We start from the raw sequence: 21,974 nt of genomic DNA, 5'->3' as shown, positions 1-21,974 counted from the left end.
ATACGTACTTTCAAATAATATAGGATCTCTAAAACATTTTTACATTAACAGAGCTGTCCAAAACAAAATATGTTGTGTTTTATAGGAACAATATTTATGTGCAATGTACTGTGGTATGTTGTATAATTTATGTACACCACCTCCATCCCATTTCATCTGTCTGTTTTCTGTGCCAAGTTTTTTTCTGTTTAAATGGAAACACAAAGACGTACTTTTGTTTATATTTAGTGTATAAAGTGTATATCTATTTTCTTACTTTTCTTATATCTATTTGTTTTTTTTGCACTGATGTAATTGGAGCCTCGTAGTCTCATCTCTCTATATACTATACTGTATATAGCGGAAATGACAGATGTTTACTTTGACTTTTTTTTTTTAATCTTTTGTACAGAGCAGCATCCCTTTTGTCACAGATATGTTTATTAATATACATTGGATGTCCCTGGGCACACAAATTAGGCTTAACTAGGAAAAACAGCAGCTTAAAAAGGATTTTTGACTGAGGATAATGGTGTCAGACTTTCCCATTTTAATGCAGACATTTAAAGCTATTGCAAAGCTTGTTGACTTTGGGAATGATGCTGTTCAGCGGTGGCTGCAGTTCTCTGGGAGAGAGGGCTCTGTTCCTGATGGAGGAGATGAAGGAACAAGCTGTTAGTCCATCAAATGTGTGTACACTCAGAGAGTGACGTCAGAACACGTCATACTATAACCTCCCGGGAGCGGACGGAGGGGGTCAGTCGTTGGGATGCGCATGCGCAGACAGAGTGCGCGAGCGGCGGGCCTTGACCTTTCGGGGGGAAAAAACTCACGGACGGTGACAGCGAGGCGGATAACAGTCTTCAGTACCTGCTGGACTTTGAAGCTGTGGATTCTGGGACTGTTAGAAAAGGTAAAACATTTTCATTAAAACCTTATTACTGTTTTGTTTTTGTTACTCGTCATTGTAGCTTGCTGTTAATGTTATGCTAACAGTAGCGATTAGCTAGATACGTTAGCCGTTGAGGTCAGCGCAATTTAGTATCCAACTGTTTTCCTAACAAAACCACTGTTATAATTAAGTGAAGGTGCTCCCAGCTAATTTGAACCTTTGGCTTCTAAAATATGTGGTTCAATTGCGTGCTGCGTACATAACCTAATGTCAGCTAGACCGAAATTAAAATGTAATATATTGTTAAAGTCACTAAAATGGCGCCTGAAGCCTGTTGTGACGTGAGCTCTGTGTCTGCCCTAGAAACTCTTGAAATTCTGTAGATCTGAGCCGTACATTAAATACTCACATGAACCTGTACTTTGAATTCTGTATGAGCTGTATAAAATACAGCTATGCATAAGAGTTTTGAATGAATAATTAGATTAGATAACTCTTCATTCTCTAATCGAATTATATAGAAATGAATAGAAATGTGACATGAGGAGGTGTGTCTTTGACTGTTCCTGCATAACTTAGTTTCGGACTAGTTGACAAGTTATGCTCCGGTCAGTTGATGTTTCCAAGATAGATGTTCTTTTGTAATATAGTTAATTTTTTTGTATATTTCATTTATCCACCATCATACATACAAGCTAAGAAGAGGTCGTTATACTAACAAGAGGTATCAACGCCGGGCCAAAGTTCAGCACATGGTTAAAGTTTGTAATCCAGCCAGGGTGTAAATGTCACTCAGCAGCCAGAGTTGAAGCAGGTAGCATCAACACATAAATCTACTCTACCCGGCTTAAATCACAAGAGCACCTCTGACCAAAAAGCTGTAGATTTTTCTTGTTTGCACAAATTAATCCAGATTCACATTAATTGTGTTCACAGCTCCAACAAAATGAGGAAGAGGAGGGGGAGAAACACAATTAGGTTGAATTACAATTGGATGGAAGGCGAGGACAAGGAGAAGGAAGCTTAGGATGAGGAGGAAGAGAAGCAGCAGGAGCATCTTTAGGGATCCCTATGATGTCATTGAGGTTTGTTTCATTAATATGGTCCTCTCACAAAGAAAGATGACTTGTTTTAGTTCACCTACTTCCTGTATTTAATAGTGGTGTGCAAAATGTTGTGAAAAACCATGGAGCAGGTACGTATAGTGCATCTGCAGGTAAATGAACATCAAATCTCTAAGACAGACTGAAATCTGTATATTTATCACCCTTATGATAAAACCCATGTCAGCCATTGGTTTATGGACTTTGTATTTTGAAGCCTCAACATTTGCTTTCTTGCTGTTGCTATGTTGGGACCATATTAGGATGAGAGATCAGAATCTGGAGTCATGCACACTATTGTTTCATTTAGTGTGTATCCATAAGATTCGTACAGCAGATCCAAGTTGTGCCTTGAAAACAGGAAAGTCGTCTGCATAGAGGAGAACTGTAATAGCAGGCTTGTACAAAGTGAGGCTTTGTGCTTTCACTTGAAATCAGGCAAGAACTGGACTTATTTTTTTATGTGTTCTTGTGAATTGATTGTGTATCGCATATGTTTGATTTGACTTTCTGCAAGACAACAGTTGTCCGCTGGCCAAAAAAGTTTTCCAAATACCTCCACGTGATCTAGCCTGGATTTAGAAAAGAATAGCAAAAAAAATCTGCACCTCCTGCTTCAGATGCAATTTGTGTTTCTGTGTTCAGAGGCAGCGGCGAGAGGGGAGACCTCGGCTCATCCAGCTGGAGAGCCTGACCAGGAGGAGTCGAACATTAACTCAGCTCTTCCAGGGCACCCTGCAGACTCGGCTGCTGGCATCGGCGAGGGATGACGTGAACGCCAAACTGGAGTCCATCACAGGTCAACTGCAGGTATGCGAGTCAGACCTTCTGAGGAGGGTTTCACTTTTCTCTCTTCTTTATAATTGACTCTTTTCTCTCTCTTTCAGCTCCTTGTCTCAGAGTGGGAGGGATTTGAAGCACAAAGGGAGGAGCTTGTCGTTTGGTTGGCTGATATGGATGTCTGCCTGAGTGAGGTTGACCAGCTGACAGGAAACACCAGTGAAAAACTGAAACAACTGCAGGTGTGGGCTTGTTTTGATATGACATATGTTTGATATGAAACATACGTCAGAGACATTGTCCTAAACTGGACTAACAAAGGACCATGAGTACAACATGAAACGTAAATTACATGGTGTAATGCTAAAGTTCATTGATCATTTTAATCATAAACTTGTTGAAATATTTTTACTGAACATGCAAACATCTGCTGATGAAAATGTGTTGATTTATTGGTCTGTTATGAAGCTATTGCTATTTCTAATGTGTTTTATCACTTTCTGATGTTTTATTAATTAAACAATACATGTATTATTTGTTGTGTTATCTGTAGCTATAGTATTTATATATATTTATTTATAGTATAGCAAATATATTTAATTATTACTGTTTAAAACACTAATATGTGACATGTATTAGTATTGATGTTGTGCTGAGGGCTAAAATGCCTTTTTGTCTTTTGGTATACTACAAAATGACAATAAACCATTAATATATGTCTATGCTGTGCTCGTATTTATTTTACCCTACTCAAATTCAATTTATGATGCATTTTATTTTGAAAGATTTAAAATGGTTTTTTAAAGAACCACTCAAAAAAGGTTCTTTAAAATGGTTCTTTTAAAGAACCATTTGAAGGACCTTTTTAAAAAATGGTTCTTTAAAGAACCATTTTTAAAAAGGTTCTTTGAAAAACCATTAAAGGTGCCCCAAAGAACCATTTCTTGATGGTTCTTTGGGGCACCTTTAAAGGTTCTTCAATGAACCACTGAAAGAAATGGTTCTTCAAAGAACCATTGTTTGAAAGGTTCTTTGTGGCACCAAAAAAGGTTCTTCTATGGCATCAGTCTAAAGAACCACTTTTGGTTCCAGTTGGCACCTTTATTTTTCTGAGTGTGGTATAGATTGTAAGGTAGAAAGTCTACAATTAAAAAGAAAAAACCTCAATACAGTGGGAAGGAACAACTCACTTTTAACAGGAAGCACCCTCTGGCAGAACCACGGTCAGGGAGGGGCAGCCCGCTGCGACCCTTTGGGGATGAGGAGACGAAAAAGGGGACAAAAGACACACTGTGGACGAGAGCCAGAGATGAACAAGAACTAATTATTGAATGCAGAGAGGTGTATAAACACATGGTGGGAATCCCCCAGCAGGGTAGTCCCAGGGTAACTAAGGGAGGATTCATGGTCACCTGATTCAGCCCTAGCTATATGCGTTGGCAAAAAGGTAACTTTGAAACTTAATCTTAAAAGTAGAGATAGTGTCCGTCTCCTGCATTCAAACTGGGAGCTGGTTCCACAGAAGGATGATCCCCTTCTACTTCTAAATATCCTAAAAACCACAAGGAAGCCCACAGTCTGAGAGCAAACTATCAAACTACGAGGTCTTTAAAATAAGATGATTATTCAAGACCTCATGTGTGATGGGAAGGATTCTGAATTTGATGCTGGACCCACAAATCATAAAAGAGAAACACTAACTCACACACACCAGAAAGTGCCAAGAATTATAATTATATGTAATTTAGTTTTGCGTTCCTTTATAATGCTTTCAACTATACAAATAAGACACTTCATGGGGGCGCCTGAGCCTTGTAGACACAACAAATACTGAACAAACCTCATGCGCCCTGTTGTTGACAAAACGATAAAAATGAATGTGTACTTCTGTCTTATTTAGGTCATTTTTGTAGTTTTTGTAGACAGACTACTGTAATTTCTCAATAAAATGTCGCTTATTATCGCTCACTCTCAAGAACAAAAACGTGAGTAATTTCCCAGTAGCTCACCATATTTGGGATCTTCTAACATCCACACTTCATGTTTAAACGGTAGTGCGGAGGCGGTGTACCGTCGCAGGCCGGATGTAGCATTCAGCGCGGTGTGCCTTTTTTTCAGTTGCTAAGCAACAGATTTGTCCCGCCCCTTTCGTTATGACGGGGCGGGCCAGTCCTTTGACTGGTGACGTTTCTTTGTAACGTCACCTGACGTTACAAAGAAACGTCAGGTGACGTTACAAAGAAACCTTAAACCGACCTTATATATAGACCTGGCTGTTCAGTTGAAACGCATTCACACAGCGGGACAGCAGCGCTTTAAACGTTCAAACACGGAGTTTAACACAAAACAACATTTTAGACATAAAAAACAAAAAAGTGAAATGGCAAGCTCGAACTGTAACACAATGACAAATGATGAAACAGTTCAGACCAATGGGGATAATTCTACAGTACATGCTTTGGTATCCCTCTTGAATAACTTGTTCAGTAGTTTTTCGATCAAGCAGTGGGGAGAGCTTATCTCAGGCTATCCGGATTGCTTCACCGCTAAGCGGCTTGTAGGTTTTGTAGAGGACGTAATGGACCTGTGTGCACAGTCAGTAGCAGTATCACCGCTGAGGTCTTCCCAGAACTCCCCTGTACATGAAAACTGTTCTGTCCACACCACTACTGGCAAAACGGTTTTGTCACGTGTGAAATTTTTGGACGATTCTGCTGAGCAGGAGTTTGATACAGCACAGAATATAGATGCTAACAGCCAAGAAACAGCTAACACAGAAGAAAGCTGTCAAAATGCTGACCAACACAGTGCTGCAAAAGCAGAAAACAATCCAATTCCAGATCCCCAGCAGCAGAAATCCTGTGTTGAACATGAAGCCAGCATCCCACCGTTAACAAACGTAAGTCAAACGGAGTCATATAAAAAGATACAGCATCACAGATCTTCTGTAGACTGTGAGCCACCTGAAAAAACCTTAGACTTTGAAAGATGGTTAGAGACATTAATTCAGGCTGTGCTTTCAAAGCTTGGTAAACTTTTAAAGTGCCCTCATTCTCACCAAAAACGTTTGTTGGATCTACTCTTGGACAAATTCAAGGGGATGGATTTGCATTTAGACCGAAAAGTGCAGAATTATTTTGACTGCATTGCTAATGCGATTTTCACTGATATTTGTGACAAATTACATAAATTGTCACTAATATCATTGGAAATGGGGAGGAGTGGGGAGGAGGATTCAATGAATTTAATGGAACAACCAATATTTAATATCATAACTACTTCAGTATTCCAAGAACACCTGTTGGCAGTAACAGTTACTGATAGACTGGAATCATATGAAAAGAAAGAAAGATGCAGACTTTCAGTGGAAATCTTTGTGGAAGGACTGATTTCCCAGGTTTCAAAAAAATCAGGCACAGTCTTCAGCATTGAAAGTGCTGAAGCTATCTCCAACCGGCTTACCATGAAAATCTGGACTGAAATCAGGGCCGGATACGACAAAATCCCACCAGAGAAGTTCAAGAAACTCAGCGAGAGGGTTTTCAAATCCCTCTGTAAAAGATGGAAGCATGCATCTTTGGTGACATTCTGGCAATTAAACTTCCAAAATCTTGATGAAGATATTGTTAAAACTTTCAAAAGAAAGATATTCACAGAACCAAGTTGCATATCTAAGTGCTTCTCATCGGTGCGGGCATTTTTTGGGAGGTGTAAGGGAAGAAACAAAGTTTCCACTTTATAGTGACATCGTGATATCAACAGCAAAATATTTTCTAAAACTCACTGGACACTTTAAATGAGCTAGTTTTACATTTAGATCAGATCAAGTCATTTTTGAAATCCCCAGGAATGGTCGCGGCAGATGGCCACCCCGCCCTGAGCCTGGTTCTGTCGAAGGTTTCTTCCTCTTAAAAGGGAGTTTTTCCTTCCCACTGTCGCCTCGTGCTTGCTCAGAGGGGTTTGTTCTTTTGGGGTTTTCTTTTTAATACTGTAAGTTGTTACCTTACAGTGTGAAGCACCTTGAAAACACCATTGTTTCCTTTGGTGCTATACAGATTGAAGTGACTTGCACTGACAACATAACTAAGCTGGGACTTTAATTTAACATCAATAAAATTATAAAAATATTACATCTTGATTTCTGCTTGTTTTCATTGTCTGTGACTTAATGAATACAAATGTGTAATTTAACAGATTCTTTCTTTATGTTAGTCTGACCGGTGATTCCACGTTGGCCTTAGGTGTTGGCGCGGATACGCTGCAGCCCCTGAGCCATTAATGGCCCAGCACACTACAGTAAAAACAAAACAACAGCCATCTGTCCAACTAGGAAAGGAAAATAATAAACTGCCTCCTTGGAGGCAACCTGACTCAAAACAGTTGCAGTCCAACTCAGACCGACTGCAATCACTCTCAGGCAGATTGATGAAGATCTGCAAATAACTGTTGTCTAATTTATAAACGCAGACAGATTGCCAACACGTCTGTTCACAATAGAGGACTGTACTTACATGGTTGCAAACTGGTTGTTATCTTGCTTATATGAAAACATTGCTTTGGAGCAATGAAACTCAAACACATTCATTTTTAAAATGCCTCAACATGAAATTTTGAAGCATTTGGCTTTATGCTTTGAAAGTGCCGTTGTGAGTGGGAGTGTGAAATCCTTACTTGATGTGTTCCCTTTGCCTTTACTGTTTTCAGTTTTATCAGTTTTCAGTTTTATTTGTCATATGCAAGTTAGCACAGGGTCAACATTGCAATGAAATGTGTTTGACGAGCAGCAGTCACTCAGCAGCATGGTACAGTAGAAGAAAATATAATAAAATATAATAAAATAAAATAAAAAATAGAAAAATAGTAAAGAGCAAAATATTAGAGAGACGTGGTAAAAGAGAAAAGATGACTAAATATATATATATATATATATGTATCTATAAATATATGTACACTAGTGATTAAATAAGAAAATCTTGAAAAGAAATATGACGGGAGGTCAGATGGGATATTGCACAGGAATGAGCAGCAGAAAATTACAGTATTACTCAGACTTTTAATAGTCATATTGTCAGTTTTGGCCGACGGTCATGGGTCACTTCCACTAAAATAGCACGAGACTGGAGTAAAATGTACTTTATTAATGAGAACACATGGTGATACAGCAAAGAATCCAACCCTTCTGAAAAGCAAATGGCTTCCTGTTATACTCTACCTGATTCAGGTGAGCATCTGGAATAGACCAAGTCTGGGGGTCAGCAAACCAAAGGGAAACAAAACCCTCCCCATAAGAAAACCACTACAATATAACCAACACGTTCTCACTCCCAAAGCGTAACATTTTACGCTAGGTGACAAATCGTCACCATATTACGTTTTCGGCTACCCACCACGTTCCTAAATGACGACCTCGGAAAAAAGAGGAAATATGAGAACTGTCTGGACTGAATCTACACATGTTTGCTCTTTTTCTTCAAATCGCTTAGAAACACGCTATTTAACATCATTAAAGTCCTGGTTAAGGTCAGGAATAAGGTTATGGTCAGGGCTAGGGATAAGGTTAGGTTTAGGGCTGGAATACAGGGCTGGAACGTCTATTACCGCGGGAGCGTCATTGAACTGGATTCCAGCCATAGCCCGCCGCGTACCATAAGAACGCCGAAGGTCTCCTTTCACGTTCCTCAGGAACGCCGCGGGACGTGACAAAACGTCGACATGTTACGCCTCGGGAGTGAGAACGGGCTGATATAACACATCATAGACATATGAAGATTTGTAACAAGTCCTATAAATAACTCCATAACATATAAACTTCAGTCTCTTCTATATACATTAAAACAGCGGTCCCCAACCTTTTTTGCGCCACGGACCGGTTTATGCCCGACAATATTTTCACGGACCGGCCTTTAAGGTGTCACAGATAAATACAACAAAATAAAACTAGTACCGATACCGGAAAAAAAGAAGATTTATTCATAACACACGTGAAAGACCCAGGAAAACAGAGTTAACGATAAAAACGATAACAAAATAACGATAAAAAACGATAAAAACTCTGAAAACCATACATTTCACACCCGAGACTCATCTCTCGACCAAACGACGGTCCGTGGCCCGGCGGTTGGGGACCGCTGCATTAAAACACCTTAACCACACAGTTAGGTTTCAGCCCTCGCTGACTCAGAACAAAGTAAGACAATCAGAGTTCGATTGGTTTTTACTTGTGCAGGGGAAGCCTGGTCGGATTCTCAGAGTTGCAAGCTCTACACCCAAACTCAGACAACTCCAACTCCAGCCTCCACTCGCAGCCTTTTATTGAATGAAAACAGTTACACAACCGCCCATTGTAAACCCCATATGTTGTGTGGTAAAAGCTAAGGCACTGTGTGTGTGTGTGTGTGTGTGTGTGTGTGTGTGTGTGTGTGTGTGTGTGTGAGTGAGAGAGAGTGTATGTGTGTCTGTATACGTGACTTCCTGCTTACAAACGTTTTAACCGCATCTCTAGTCATAAAAGGGTCATCTCCCCTCAACCTCGTATATGGCTTAACCTCTCTAACAGTCCACCATTTACATGGTGAGCCCATAAAGGGCAGGAAGTGAACATTCCTTACCAAATAAGGAAACCAGAATCTTACATAGATTGTGCCTGCAGTTGAAAACTATAGCTAGTAACATCCCCAACATCCTACATGTGGGGGAGGAACAGAAAATATCTGAACATACAGTTCAAGACAAGGTCCAAGCACAATAATGACAACTTTTAACAAAATCACTCCAACACACACTCCCCTAGCCTGGCACATTGGTTTTCTCCAGGAGCTCATAAGCAGGTGATTGAGCTGCTTTTACTCTTTACAAAGTGAGTACTGTTAACACTTCTCTTTTTACATATACAACTAATTTAGGTTACAGACAAATGATTAAATGTGAACAGCTCTAACACAGGTTCTTTTCCTGACACAGGTAGGATGGCCAGTCCCCCTGTCTCTTCACCTTTAACGAGTCACTTAAATAACAACCCAAAAAGCCTAATAAAGAATCACAATCAACCAGTGTGTGTTTTTCTTCATTACGGTTTTTAAATACAAATCAGTCAGTCAATTAATAAAAATACAAGTAAGGGTAATGGAACCCCTGGTCTCCATTACACACATAAATACCATAAAGACACTAAGTCGTAGAGCTCTGAACTCCTTGCTTCTATGATATTTACACTTCTTCTTGGCCTTCTCCTTCACTCTGAGTCACTCCAGGATAAACGCATCAGCTCAGACATACAATAATTAAAATATGTGTAGGTGACCGTTTGGCAGAAGACGATGTCGAGGCGGTACTGCAGTGACACGTCCGTGGCTATCGTCGGGGCGGTGTCCTGCATCAGAAGGAAGTCAATAGACTTCTTGGCTTTGTTGCTCATCATGGCGCTGTAGTCCGTGGGCGTGGCCTGCAAAAAGTGTAAATAAACCATCAGAGACCAAACACAAATATGCCTTCCAACCACTAGTTTAGACAACATCTTGCAAAGAGTGTGTATTTCAGAGTGCAGTTGTTTTTAAATTTGACAGAAACAGAAATAAAGACGGAAGAGAAGGACAACAGGGAAAGCAGAAGCACCGACACACTGAAATCTTTTAGGGTCAAGCTCCAGAACTAGCCACAAATCCTGCTGGAAAGAACCTAAAAATACTTAAAAATACTTGCAGAGATCGAATGGAGCCGTTAACTCAAAAGCCTGGTGTCAGGCATGTTCTTTAATAAATAAGAAACGAGCTGATATGTTACAGACCCCAGTCTTTACGTAAAGAAAAAGCTGACATTTAGAGCGGTCTCGCAGCAGATTTTAAAACAGTGACACTGATTTGTGGGGTTTTTGGGCACAAATTTGAACCTTTTTGTTTTATCCATGTCCTTGAACACAGCTCGTGACTTGGGCGCTTTCATATGTACCGATTCATTTAGGTTTGTGCACTGAGGCCAGATTTAGGTATTAAAAACGAGTCAGTCATAACACTTCTTACATTAGTTAAAAAGCTGAGCTTACACTAAACCAACATTTAAATTTCCCCTTGTGGGACTAATAAAGGTATATCATATCATATCATATCATATCATTACTAAAGTATTGCTGCAACATTGTAAAGACAAAGATGACACACAGACCAGACATAAAACACTGAACACTTTTTAAAGACGAGTCATTTAAGAGTATTTTCTCATAGAATAAAGTCGGCTGATATGGTGAAGGAAAAATCTGCTCACGAATCCTCCAACTTCTTAAAAGTAAGGAGTGACCTGAGCTGGAAATCAACATGAGAGGGATGACTCAAGAAGAAGAAGAAGCAACAAGAAAAGACAAACAGAGTTCAGAGTGTAGTTAAGATATCAAGCTGTATCCACAATGTGTGCCAAGAAACTAAGCTTGTCTGTTGTCATGCTAAAGAAATAAAAAATCTGGAATCAGAAAACAGCCAATAACTGCTGATCAACTCACCCACTCCTCTTCGTGCCAGTCCACGTGCAGTGACGACTGGCTGTTGTGACCGCTGTACTTTGCTCTCAGCGTATCCTGGTCATTGCGGAGCACTACTTGTTCAGACTCAGCGGAAGGAGAAGCTTTGGTTGCGATGTACTCGTACTGCGTTCAGGGCCTAAATAGCTGAAGCTAGCAGCTTGCAGCCGCACACTGCCACCAGCTGACGGGTCTGAAAGGAAGAGGGTATGAATGAAATATGAAGCGTCCCCACGTAACGTCAAACACTTTTAGTACCTTGTCAACCAGACTGGCGAGCGTCCACTCCAGTCCGCTGGCCGATTGGTCTTTGGCAGCTTGAGACAGCCTCTCTGCGTAATAGCTGACCTGAGTCTTCAGCGTGTTGACGTAGGCGATGATCTCTTTGGCTCGGACAGTGTCCTGGGGTATGTGGATGATGACTGAGCTGGAGAGGGCACTACTGCAGGGAACAAAGACACACCGACACATCTGTATCCGAGCTGGGACTGAGGACACTCACCAGCCACTTTATTAGGTACATGTGTTCAAAAGCTTGTGGCAGCAATTTAGTGCATTTAGTCAAATAAAGACAATAGAGTGGCCTGCAGGTGTATATTTTTGTAATGTTTCTGTCTTATGCCTGAAATATGCTTCAGCAGGAAATATACGCTGTAACTGGAAACAACAGCATGATGGACCGGTTTAGTGTTAAGAGGTGTTACATCTGAAGTTAGAACGTAAATTTCCTGCAGAAATCTAAATCAAGCTTCAGAGGTACTGTTCCAAAAATATAGGGAGGGACGTTACCCACCAGATGTAAAAACAAACACTGTCTGCATGCACATGCCTGCTCTCAATGAGCCTAATCGTGGCTGCAAGTCACCGGGCCGTTTAACCTGCAGTTAATTGCAAAGGTAAGAAGTACATGGAAATACTGTTAAATGCTGTTGCTGAGGACGTGAATTTAAATTGTTACTCAATGCTGATACTTTATGTAGCTTTCTTACAGTATTTTCCAGATTCCGGTAATAAACAGAGTCAGATTTAGGGAGACTAGTCTTCTTCTTCTGGCATTTAAGGCTGAACGGGGAGTTGTGGTATAAAAACGTATAGTTTTGTAAAGTTGGCACAGTTGCTCAAATTAGCCAAGCATGATCGACCTTTTTAATCCCCAACCTGCTGGCAGAAATGTCCACCTATTAAAAAACACATATCTCTCTTCAGAACTATGACGCCTAAATAAAAAAAACCTTAGTTTATATGGTGAAAAATTATTTGAGAGAATCTTGAAGAGCTGCTGCTCCTCCACATCGAAAGGAGCCAGATGAGGTGGTTCGGGCAACTGACAAGGATGCCCCCTGGATACCTCCTGGGCGAGGTTTTCCGGGCAGATCCAGGACACGCTGGAGAGATTATATCTCTCGGCTGGCCTGGGAACGCCTTGGTGTTCCCCCGGATAAGCTGGAGGAGGTGGCTGGGGAGAGAGAGGTCTGGGCTTCTCTGCTTGGGCTGCTGCCCCCGCGACCCGGCTCCGGATAAAGTGGAAGAAAATGGATGGATGAATGAATCTTGAAAATGAACAAGTCTTCCAGTACAGAGTAAAATGTGAGAGTGAAAATATTGCGTGTACTTAAAACCCCTGGAGGGTCTTGGGTCGATTTGTGGCTATTTTCAAATTTTGATTACATGCCATTTGCACAGTGTTGAATGGACTATAGCCAAATTCTCCAAAAAAAAGTTTGATATGATTTTATTTCAAAATTCAAGTCTGACTTCCTTCAATTAGCTTCAGTGGCTAAGCTACAGACAAACTTACACTATTGTGCTTAGTGGTCGATTTGTGCCCCATTGAAACCCATTATAAACGCTATTTTTCACTGCAAATTAATTACGGTCAAAGGGATCGTTGATGTTTAGCGTTCATTTTCATTTTGCAGGACGGGCCTTAGAGTTGTAATTTTTTTATTTGTCCACCGGGTGGCGCCCTTGCTCCACATTTGACCCCGGGCTGGAAAACAGCGGGCTGCTTAGATAGACCTGCGGGAAATGAAGCCTCATTTCCGGCGTGCAGCAGCGGCTTCGCCCGCTGATCGGGCGGGACAATTTTTTGGTCCCTAGGACCGTGAGAGGGTGCTTTTTTTTTTTTTTTTTTAGTCAACAGGAAATGACGTATTTGTTGTCACGTGGTATCGGGCGTGTGTGCTGGAAAAACGGGTCCCCGGTGATCGTGCCCCGGTAACAATGGCGTGTCCAGCGCGGTGGCCTGGGGGGGTACAGGCCACCCCCCAAACCAGACTGGCCACCCCAGGTGCCACCCCAAAGGCAAAACAATAAAATTCAATCAAATATCAAATGTCCGATTATGTTTTCACGGTGACGCTCAGATATCCGAGTGTAAGTGAATGCAGCATCGCTTCTGCGCTATGCGCATCACGTTAGCAAAGGTAGGAGAGCCAAGCGCGAAAGATGGCACTGCAGGAAACAATTTTTCGGTGAAAGAAAATGAGGACAGAATAAATGTCCCGGTAAGTAATATCAAGTTTGTTGAGTTTAGTAAACTTCGGTGAAATTAGAATACCAAGGAAAAAAATAACACTTAAAGAATTAATGCAGCTGTGGAATATTTCAGACAGTATGCTACTGAGGGCAGCTAACATAAGAGTTATGCGTTATAAGATATAATCTAAGTCGTAACATTGCTGTATGGAGCTGCAGATTTGGTTGCAGGTTAACATAGCTGGACTGGCCATCGGGCATACCGGGCATATCCCCAGTGACTTATTTTTTATTTTTTTTGTAATGGCATGAACAATGAGAGGTGGTGGATTGGCCAGATGCAGGTCGATGTGTAGAAATAACTCCGTTGTTTGGTGGTGGCTATGACGGGGCTTCCACAGAGGCAACAGGTGGATGAGGGAAGGGGAGGCAGGAGGAGAGACCCGAAGCAGCCACCAGTCCGAGTGTCAGGTGAACTGAACTTCAGGTAAGAAGTTATGACCTGCAGTCTATCTGGGTCAGATATAAACCAAGTTTAGGTGGAGTTTATTTTCATGTTGCTGACTTTTTACTGTCAGTTGCAATAACTCATACTGCGTTCTAGCCAGTTTGACGGAGTTTTTATACAGCTGGGTGGGTGCTATGATGTTACTGATAGTGAACTTTATTTTATTCATAAGGTTAGTAGAGTTGCCAACGGCTCCTTAAAAAAATGGAATGGTCCCTCATTCAGAGAAAATATTACACGTTTCGTATTGAGCTGAGAAGAGACGCAGTTTGTCCCGGACTTTAGCTAGAATGGAAAAAAGACACAAAGCTGGATTTATTCTGTCTTTATGCTGCACAGCTGCCTCTTCTCTCATTCTCTCCCCCTCCCTCTCCTGTTGCTACTTCAATCATGAAACTGATCAATGATCAGCTGATCGGCTTTTCTCTCTTGTTTATCGCCCACTTTGCGCCAGAAAGAGGAAACCAGCAGATGTTGCGCTAAACAACAGCAGCACGTTTAAGCTTGATCGGCTGTTGTTAGAATGTATTTAATATTAATTTCTAGTATCAGCTGATGTTTGCTGGAGCCACAGCTGTAAACCTGCTGGTCATGATGTCTGTTTAGATATGTGGTGAGAGGGAAACATGAAGATGAAACCAGGAGATGTCCTTACTGAACCATCAGAGCTGAACAGGTGATGGAGAAACAGGTTTACCTTTTAGGTGACATGAATGAGTTGAAGGGAAGTTATGAACTGTTTCTGAGAGACAAATAACACCAGGATCCTTTTTTATGTAGCAGACAGCTGGTAACTGTGCAGGGGCGGGTCTAGCAAAGTTTTGCCAGGGGGCCAGGTAGGGCATTAACAGGGAAAGGTGGGCACAAAGAAATACTTTTCTTTCTTATTCTCATTTAAAATACCTAGTTTTTATTAAATAATTATCTAAATCTTACAACCAAAGTTTTTATCTGACGTAAAATGTATAGAAATCATACATATACCAACAAGACTGTACATCACTGTCACAACAGGGTTTGTTTTCAGTCAAAGTCTTTATGGCTTTACTACCTGGTGGGTCGGTCTGTAGTAAAAATGCCCAATTTTTTTGTCCCAGTCCAGCCCTGCAGGTTAATACTGGCAGTGTCACCATGCCAGCTGACTGTATTTTATCATCAGCCAGTGTTGTTCTTTATCAATATTACCAAAGTTTACGATAAGGCAGCATAGAAAGTATTTACTTGCTTTCAGGTTTCATTCAAATGTTAGTCTTTTCAGTTGTTTCCCCACTTTTTTCCTGTTTCAAAATCAAACACCAGTTTGTGAGAAGATTATCTTCTTTTTTTAACAGGCAGATAAAGTTTTGCATTGGCATTGGCTAATTTGTCAATTGTTTGTTACAAATGTTCGTATTTTAATTTTCAAAAATGTTTTTGCCCAAAACACATGTGCACTATATGTCAGTAAAAATACTATGCAAATATTGTTGTCCTTGACTGCTGAGTAAACACTGACAAAGCACTGATTGTATCTCTTGTACTTTATCAACGCAGTATCTAAAAACTTTGCACCGTAGTGGTTAAAATCTCATTCTAATAAGAGTTAAAAGTGCATTTGGTTATTAGGTTTATAGGATTATTGAATTATGGTTAAGGGTTGGTAGAATTTTTTTTTAAAACATTATCTGCCAATTAAATCTGCCACCCTTCTCCAAATCTGTGCCCCTACCTGGCCCCCCCAACAAAAATTTTCTAGACACGCCACTGTACACAGATGGTCTGAATTTGTGAAGCGAGTGGTATCGCATTTATCGAAGTCGGCTCCTCGTTGTTTTTTCTAAGCCACGATTAGGCTCATTGAGAGCAGGCATGTGCATGCAGACAGTGTTTGTTTTTACATCTGGTGGGTAACGTCCCTCCCTATATTTTTGGAACAGTACCTCTGAAGCTTGATTTAGATTTCTGCAGGAAATTTACGTTCTAACTTCAGATGTAACACCTCTTAACACTAAACCGGTCCATCATGCTGTTGTTTCCAGTTACAGCGTATATTTCCTGCTGAAGCATATTTCAGGCATAAGACAGAAACATTACAAAAATATACACCTGCAGGCCACTCTATTGTCTTTATTTGACTAAATGCACTAAATTGCTGCCACAAGCTTTTGAACACATGTACCTAATAAAGTGGCTGGTGAGTGTCCTCAGTCCCAGCTCGGATACAGATGTGTCGGTGTGTCTTTGTTCCCTGCAGTAGTGCCCTCTCCAGCTCAGTCATCATCCACATACCCCAGGACACTGTCCGAGCCAAAGAGATCATCGCCTACGTCAACACGCTGAAGACTCAGGTCAGCTATTACGCAGAGAGGCTGTCTCAAGCTGCCAAAGACCAATCGGCCAGCGGACTGGAGTGGACGCTCGCCAGTCTGGTTGACAAGGTACTAAAAGTGTTTGACGTTACGTGGGGACGCTTCATATTTCATTCATACCCTCTTCCTTTCAGACCCGTCAGCTGGTGGCAGTGTGCGGCTGCAAGCTGCTAGCTTCAGCTATTTAGGCCCTGAACGCAGTACGAGTACATCGCAACCAAAGCTTCTCCTTCCGCTGAGTCTGAACAAGTAGTGCTCCGCAATGACCAGGATACGCTGAGAGCAAAGTACAGCGGTCACAACAGCCAGTCGTCACTGCACGTGGACTGGCACGAAGAGGAGTGGGTGAGTTGATCAGCAGTTATTGGCTGTTTTCTGATTCCAGATTTTTTATTTCTTTAGCATGACAACAGACAAGCTTAGTTTCTTGGCACACATTGTGGATACAGCTTGATATCTTAACTACACTCTGAACTCTGTTTTTCTTTTCTTGTTGCTTCTTCTTCTTCTTGAGTCATCCCTCTCATGTTGATTTCCAGCTCAGGTCACTCCTTACTTTTAAGAAGTTGGAGGATTCGTGAGCAGATTTTTCCTTCACCATATCAGCCGACTTTATTCTATGAGAAAATACTCTTAAATGACTCGTCTTTAAAAAGTGTTCAGTGTTTTATGTCTGGTCTGTGTGTCATCTTTGTCTTTACAATGTTGCAGCAATACTTTAGTAATGATATGATATGATATGATATGATATACCTTTATTAGTCCCACAAGGGGAAATTTAAATGTTGGTTTAGTGTAAGCTCAGCTTTTTAACTAATGTAAGAAGTGTTATGACTGACTCGTTTTTAATACCTAAATCTGGCCTCAGTGCACAAACCTAAATGAATCGGTACATATGAAAGCGCCCAAGTCATGAGCTGTGTTCAAGGACATGGATAAAACAAAAAGGTTCAAATTTGTGCCCAAAAACCCCACAAATCAGTGTCACTGTTTTAAAATCTGCTGCGAGACCGCTCTAAATGTCAGCTTTTTCTTTACGTAAAGACTGGGGTCTGTAACATATCAGCTCGTTTCTTATTTATTAAAGAACATGCCTGACACCAGGCTTTTGAGTTAACGGCTCCATTCGATCTCTGCAAGTATTTTTAAGTATTTTTAGGTTCTTTCCAGCAGGATTTGTGGCTAGTTCTGGAGCTTGACCCTAAAAGATTTCAGTGTGTCGGTGCTTCTGCTTTCCCTGTTGTCCTTCTCTTCCGTCTTTATTTCTGTTTCTGTCAAATTTAAAAACAACTGCACTCTGAAATACACACTCTTTGCAAGATGTTGTCTAAACTAGTGGTTGGAAGGCATATTTGTGTTTGGTCTCTGATGGTTTATTTACACTTTTTGCAGGCCACGCCCACGGACTACAGCGCCATGATGAGCAACAAAGCCAAGAAGTCTATTGACTTCCTTCTGATGCAGGACACCGCCCCGACGATAGCCACGGACGTGTCACTGCAGTACCGCCTCGACATCGTCTTCTGCCAAACGGTCACCTACACATATTTTAATTATTGTATGTCTGAGCTGATGCGTTTATCCTGGAGTGACTCAGAGTGAAGGAGAAGGCCAAGAAGAAGTGTAAATATCATAGAAGCAAGGAGTTCAGAGCTCTACGACTTAGTGTCTTTATGGTATTTATGTGTGTAATGGAGACCAGGGGTTCCATTACCCTTACTTGTATTTTTATTAATTGACTGACTGATTTGTATTTAAAAACCGTAATGAAGAAAAACACACACTGGTTGATTGTGATTCTTTATTAGGCTTTTTGGGTTGTTATTTAAGTGACTCGTTAAAGGTGAAGAGACAGGGGGACTGGCCATCCTACCTGTGTCAGGAAAAGAACCTGTGTTAGAGCTGTTCACATTTAATCATTTGTCTGTAACCTAAATTAGTTGTATATGTAAAAAGAGAAGTGTTAACAGTACTCACTTTGTAAAGAGTAAAAGCAGCTCAATCACCTGCTTATGAGCTCCTGGAGAAAACCAATGTGCCAGGCTAGGGGAGTGTGTGTTGGAGTGATTTTGTTAAAAGTTGTCATTATTGTGCTTGGACCTTGTCTTGAACTGTATGTTCAGATATTTTCTGTTCCTCCCCCACATGTAGGATGTTGGGGATGTTACTAGCTATAGTTTTCAACTGCAGGCACAATCTATGTAAGATTCTGGTTTCCTTATTTGGTAAGGAATGTTCACTTCCTGCCCTTTATGGGCTCACCATGTAAATGGTGGACTGTTAGAGAGGTTAAGCCATATACGAGGTTGAGGGGAGATGACCCTTTTATGACTAGAGATGCGGTTAAAACGTTTGTAAGCAGGAAGTCACGTATACAGACACCCCACAACATATGGGGTTTACAATGGGCGGTTGTGTAACTGTTTTCATTCAATAAAAGGCTGCGAGTGGAGGCTGGAGTTGGAGTTGTCTGAGTTTGGGTGTAGAGCTTGCAACTCTGAGAATCCGACCAGGCTTCCCCTGCACAAGTAAAAACCAATCGAACTCTGATTGTCTTACTTTGTTCTGAGTCAGCGAGGGCTGAAACCTAACTGTGGTTAAGGTGTTTTAATGCAGCGGTCCCCAACCGCTGGGCCACGGACCGTCGTTTGGTCGAGAGATGAGGCTCGGGTGTGAAATGTATGGTTTTCAGAGTTTTTATCGTTTTTTATCGTTATTTTGTTATCGTTTTTATCGTTAACTCTGTTTTCCTGGGTCTTTCACGTGTGTTATGAATAAATCTTCTTTTTTTCCGGTATCGGTACTAGTTTTATTTTGTTGTATTTATCTGTGACACCTTAAAGGCCGGTCCGTGAAAATATTGTCGGGCATAAACCGGTCCGTGGCGCAAAAAAGGTTGGGGACCGCTGTTTTAATGTATATAGAAGAGACTGAAGTTTATATGTTATGGAGTTATTTATAGGACTTGTTACAAATCTTCATATGTCTATGATGTGTTATATCGTGTTGGTTATATTGTAGTGGTTTCCTTATGGGGAGGGTTTTGTTTTCCTTTGGTTTGCTGACCCCCAGACTTGGTCTATTCCAGATGCTCACCTGAATCAGGTAGAGTATAACAGGAAGCCATTTGCTTTTCAGAAGGGTTGGATTCTTTGCTGTATCACCATGTGTTCTCATTAATAAAGTACATTTTACTCCAGTCTCGTGCTATTTTAGTGGAAGTGACCCATGACCGTCGGCCAAAACTGACAATATGACTATTAAAAGTCTGAGTAATACTGTAATTTTCTGCTGCTCATTCCTGTGCAATATCCCATCTGACCTCCCGTCATATTTCTTTTCAAGATTTTCTTATTTAATCACTAGTGTACATATATTTATAGATACATATATATATATATATATTTAGTCATCTTTTCTCTTTTACCACGTCTCTCTAATATTTTGCTCTTTACTATTTTTCTATTTTTTATTTTATTTTATTATATTTTCTTCTACTGTACCATGCTGCTGAGTGACTGCTGCTCGTCAAACACATTTCATTGCAATGTTGACCCTGTGCTAACTTGCATATGACAAATAAAACTGAAAACTGATAAAACTGAAAACAGTAAAGGCAAAGGGAACACATCAAGTAAGGATTTCACACTCCCACTCACAACGGCACTTTCAAAGCATAAAGCCAAATATTTCAAAATTTCATTTTGAGGCATTTTAAAAATGAATGTGTTTGAGTTTCATTGCTCCAAAGTAATGTTTTCATATAAGCAAGATAACCAGTTTGCAACCATGTAAGTACAGTCCTCTATTGTGAACAGACGTGTTGGCAATCTGTCTGCGTTTATAAATTAGACAACAGTTATTTGCAGATCTTCATCAATCTGCCTGAGAGTGATTGCAGTCGGTCTGAGTTGGACTGCAACTGTTTTGAGTCAGGTTGCCTCCAAGGAGGCAGTTTATTATTTTCCTTTCCTAGTTGGACAGATGGCTGTTGTTTTGTTTTTACTGTAGTGTGCTGGGCCATTAATGGCTCAGGGGCTGCAGCGTATCCGCGCCAACACCTAAGGCCAACGTGGAATCACCGGTCAGACTAACATAAAGAAAGAATCTGTTAAATTACACATTTGTATTCATTAAGTCACAGACAATGAAAACAAGCAGAAATCAAGATGTAATATTTTTATAATTTTATTGATGTTAAATTAAAGTTCCAGCATAGTTATGTTATCAGTGCAAGTCACTTCAATCTGTATAGCACCAAAGGAAACAATGGTGTTTTCAAGGTGCTTCACACTGTAAGGTAACAACTTACAGTATTAAAAAGAAAACCCCAAAAGAACAAACCCCTCTGAGCAAGCACGAGGCGACAGTGGGAAGGAAAAACTCCCTTTTAAGAGGAAGAAACCTTCGACAGAACCAGGCTCAGGGCGGGGTGGCCATCTGCCGCGACCATTCCTGGGGATTTCAAAAATGACTTGATCTGATCTAAATGTAAAACTAGCTCATTTAAAGTGTCCAGTGAGTTTTAGAAAATATTTTGCTGTTGATATCACGATGTCACTATAAAGTGGAAACTTTGTTTCTTCCCTTACACCTCCCAAAAAATGCACGCACCGATGAGAAGCACTTAGATATGCAACTTGGTTCTGGGAATATCTTTCTTTTGAAAGTTTTAACAATATCTTCATCAAGATCTTGGAAGTTTAATTGCAAGATTGTCACCATAACCGCTGCATGCTTCCATCTTTTACAGAGGGATTTGAAAACCCTCTCGCTGAGTTTCTTGAACTTCTCTGGTGGGATTTTGTCGTATCCGGCCCTGATTTCAGTCCAGATTTTCATGGTAAGCCGGTTGGAGATAGCTTCAGCACTTTCAATGCTGAAGACTGTGCCTGATTTTTTTGAAACCTGGGAAATCAGTCCTTCCACAAAGATTTCCACTGAAAGTCTGCATCTTTCTTTCTTTTCATATGATTCCAGTCTATCAGTAACTGTTACTTCCAACAGGTGTTCTTGGAATACTGAAGTAGTTATGATATTAAATATTGGTTGTTCCATTAAATTCATTGAATCCTCCTCCCCACTCCTCCCCATTTCCAATGATATTAGTGACAATTTATGTAATTTGTCACAAATATCAGTGAAAATCGCATTAGCAATGCAGTCAAAATAATTCTGCACTTTTCGGTCTAAATGCAAATCCATCCCCTTGAATTTGTCCAAGAGTAGATCCAACAAACGTTTTTGGTGAGAATGAGGGCACTTTAAAAGTTTACCAAGCTTTGAAAGCACAGCCTGAATTAATGTCTCTAACCATCTTTCAAAGTCTAAGGTTTTTTCAGGTGGCTCACAGTCTACAGAAGATCTGTGATGCTGTATC

At 40.7% G+C, this 21,974-nt stretch overlaps 3 protein-coding genes across 4 annotated transcripts; 2 read left to right on the top strand and 1 right to left on the bottom strand.

The window, feature by feature from the left end:
- The first annotated feature begins 733 nt into the window (after positions 1-733).
- Positions 734-3,410, top strand: LOC308397743 (nesprin-1-like). Of its 2 annotated transcripts, XM_080883831.1 has the most exons (4): positions 766-892; positions 1,808-1,956; positions 2,620-2,784; positions 2,862-3,086. In XM_080883831.1, exons 2-4 carry the CDS (start codon positions 1,900-1,902, stop codon positions 3,027-3,029), a joined length of 390 nt encoding a protein of 129 aa, XP_080739957.1. In that variant the 5' UTR covers positions 766-892; positions 1,808-1,899; the 3' UTR covers positions 3,030-3,086. The 2 variants fall into 2 exon arrangements, with proteins under 2 accessions (XP_080739956.1, XP_080739957.1); XM_080883830.1 differs by lacking the exon at positions 1,808-1,956 and having other exon boundaries at positions 734-892; positions 2,862-3,410.
- A 4,462-nt stretch (positions 3,411-7,872) lies between these two features.
- On the bottom strand, positions 7,873-11,763 carry LOC308397748 (inositol polyphosphate-4-phosphatase type I A-like). Its single transcript, XM_080883838.1, has 3 exons — positions 11,519-11,763; positions 11,243-11,453; positions 7,873-10,195 (listed from the first exon to the last, which is right to left on the bottom strand). The coding sequence occupies exons 1-2, from the start codon at positions 11,729-11,731 to the stop codon at positions 11,400-11,402; spliced, it is 267 nt and encodes an 88-aa protein (XP_080739964.1). The 5' UTR covers positions 11,732-11,763; the 3' UTR covers positions 7,873-10,195; positions 11,243-11,399.
- A 1,361-nt stretch (positions 11,764-13,124) lies between these two features.
- Positions 13,125-19,793, top strand: LOC308397749 (inositol polyphosphate-4-phosphatase type I A-like). The gene is made up of 4 exons (XM_080883839.1): positions 13,125-13,767; positions 16,480-16,663; positions 16,729-16,939; positions 17,987-19,793. The coding sequence occupies exons 1-3, from the start codon at positions 13,760-13,762 to the stop codon at positions 16,780-16,782; spliced, it is 246 nt and encodes an 81-aa protein (XP_080739965.1). The 5' UTR covers positions 13,125-13,759; the 3' UTR covers positions 16,783-16,939; positions 17,987-19,793.
- The last annotated feature ends 2,181 nt before the right edge of the window (positions 19,794-21,974 follow it).

The sequence above is a fragment of the Rhamphochromis sp. 'chilingali' genome (genome assembly GCF_963969265.1).
Source record: "Rhamphochromis sp. 'chilingali' genome assembly, chromosome: 5".
NCBI lineage: Eukaryota > Metazoa > Chordata > Actinopteri > Cichliformes > Cichlidae > Rhamphochromis > Rhamphochromis sp. 'chilingali'.
This window is presented reverse-complemented; position numbering and strand designations above follow the sequence as displayed.

Coding starts and splice junctions, on each gene's coding strand:
- LOC308397743 (XM_080883830.1), top strand. CDS start 749: ATGCGCATGCGCAGACAGAGTGCGCGAGCGGCGGGCCTTGACCTTTCG. Junction 893..2,619: donor TTCTGGGACTGTTAGAAAAG/GTAAAACATTTT, acceptor TTCTGTGTTCAG/AGGCAGCGGCGAGAGGGGAG. Junction 2,785..2,861: donor CCATCACAGGTCAACTGCAG/GTATGCGAGTCA, acceptor TCTCTCTTTCAG/CTCCTTGTCTCAGAGTGGGA.
- LOC308397748 (XM_080883838.1), bottom strand. CDS start 11,731: ATGTGTCGGTGTGTCTTTGTTCCCTGCAGTAGTGCCCTCTCCAGCTCA. Junction 11,454..11,518: donor TCGCCAGTCTGGTTGACAAG/GTACTAAAAGTG, acceptor TCTTCCTTTCAG/ACCCGTCAGCTGGTGGCAGT.
- LOC308397749 (XM_080883839.1), top strand. Junction 16,664..16,728: donor TCGCCAGTCTGGTTGACAAG/GTACTAAAAGTG, acceptor TCTTCCTTTCAG/ACCCGTCAGCTGGTGGCAGT.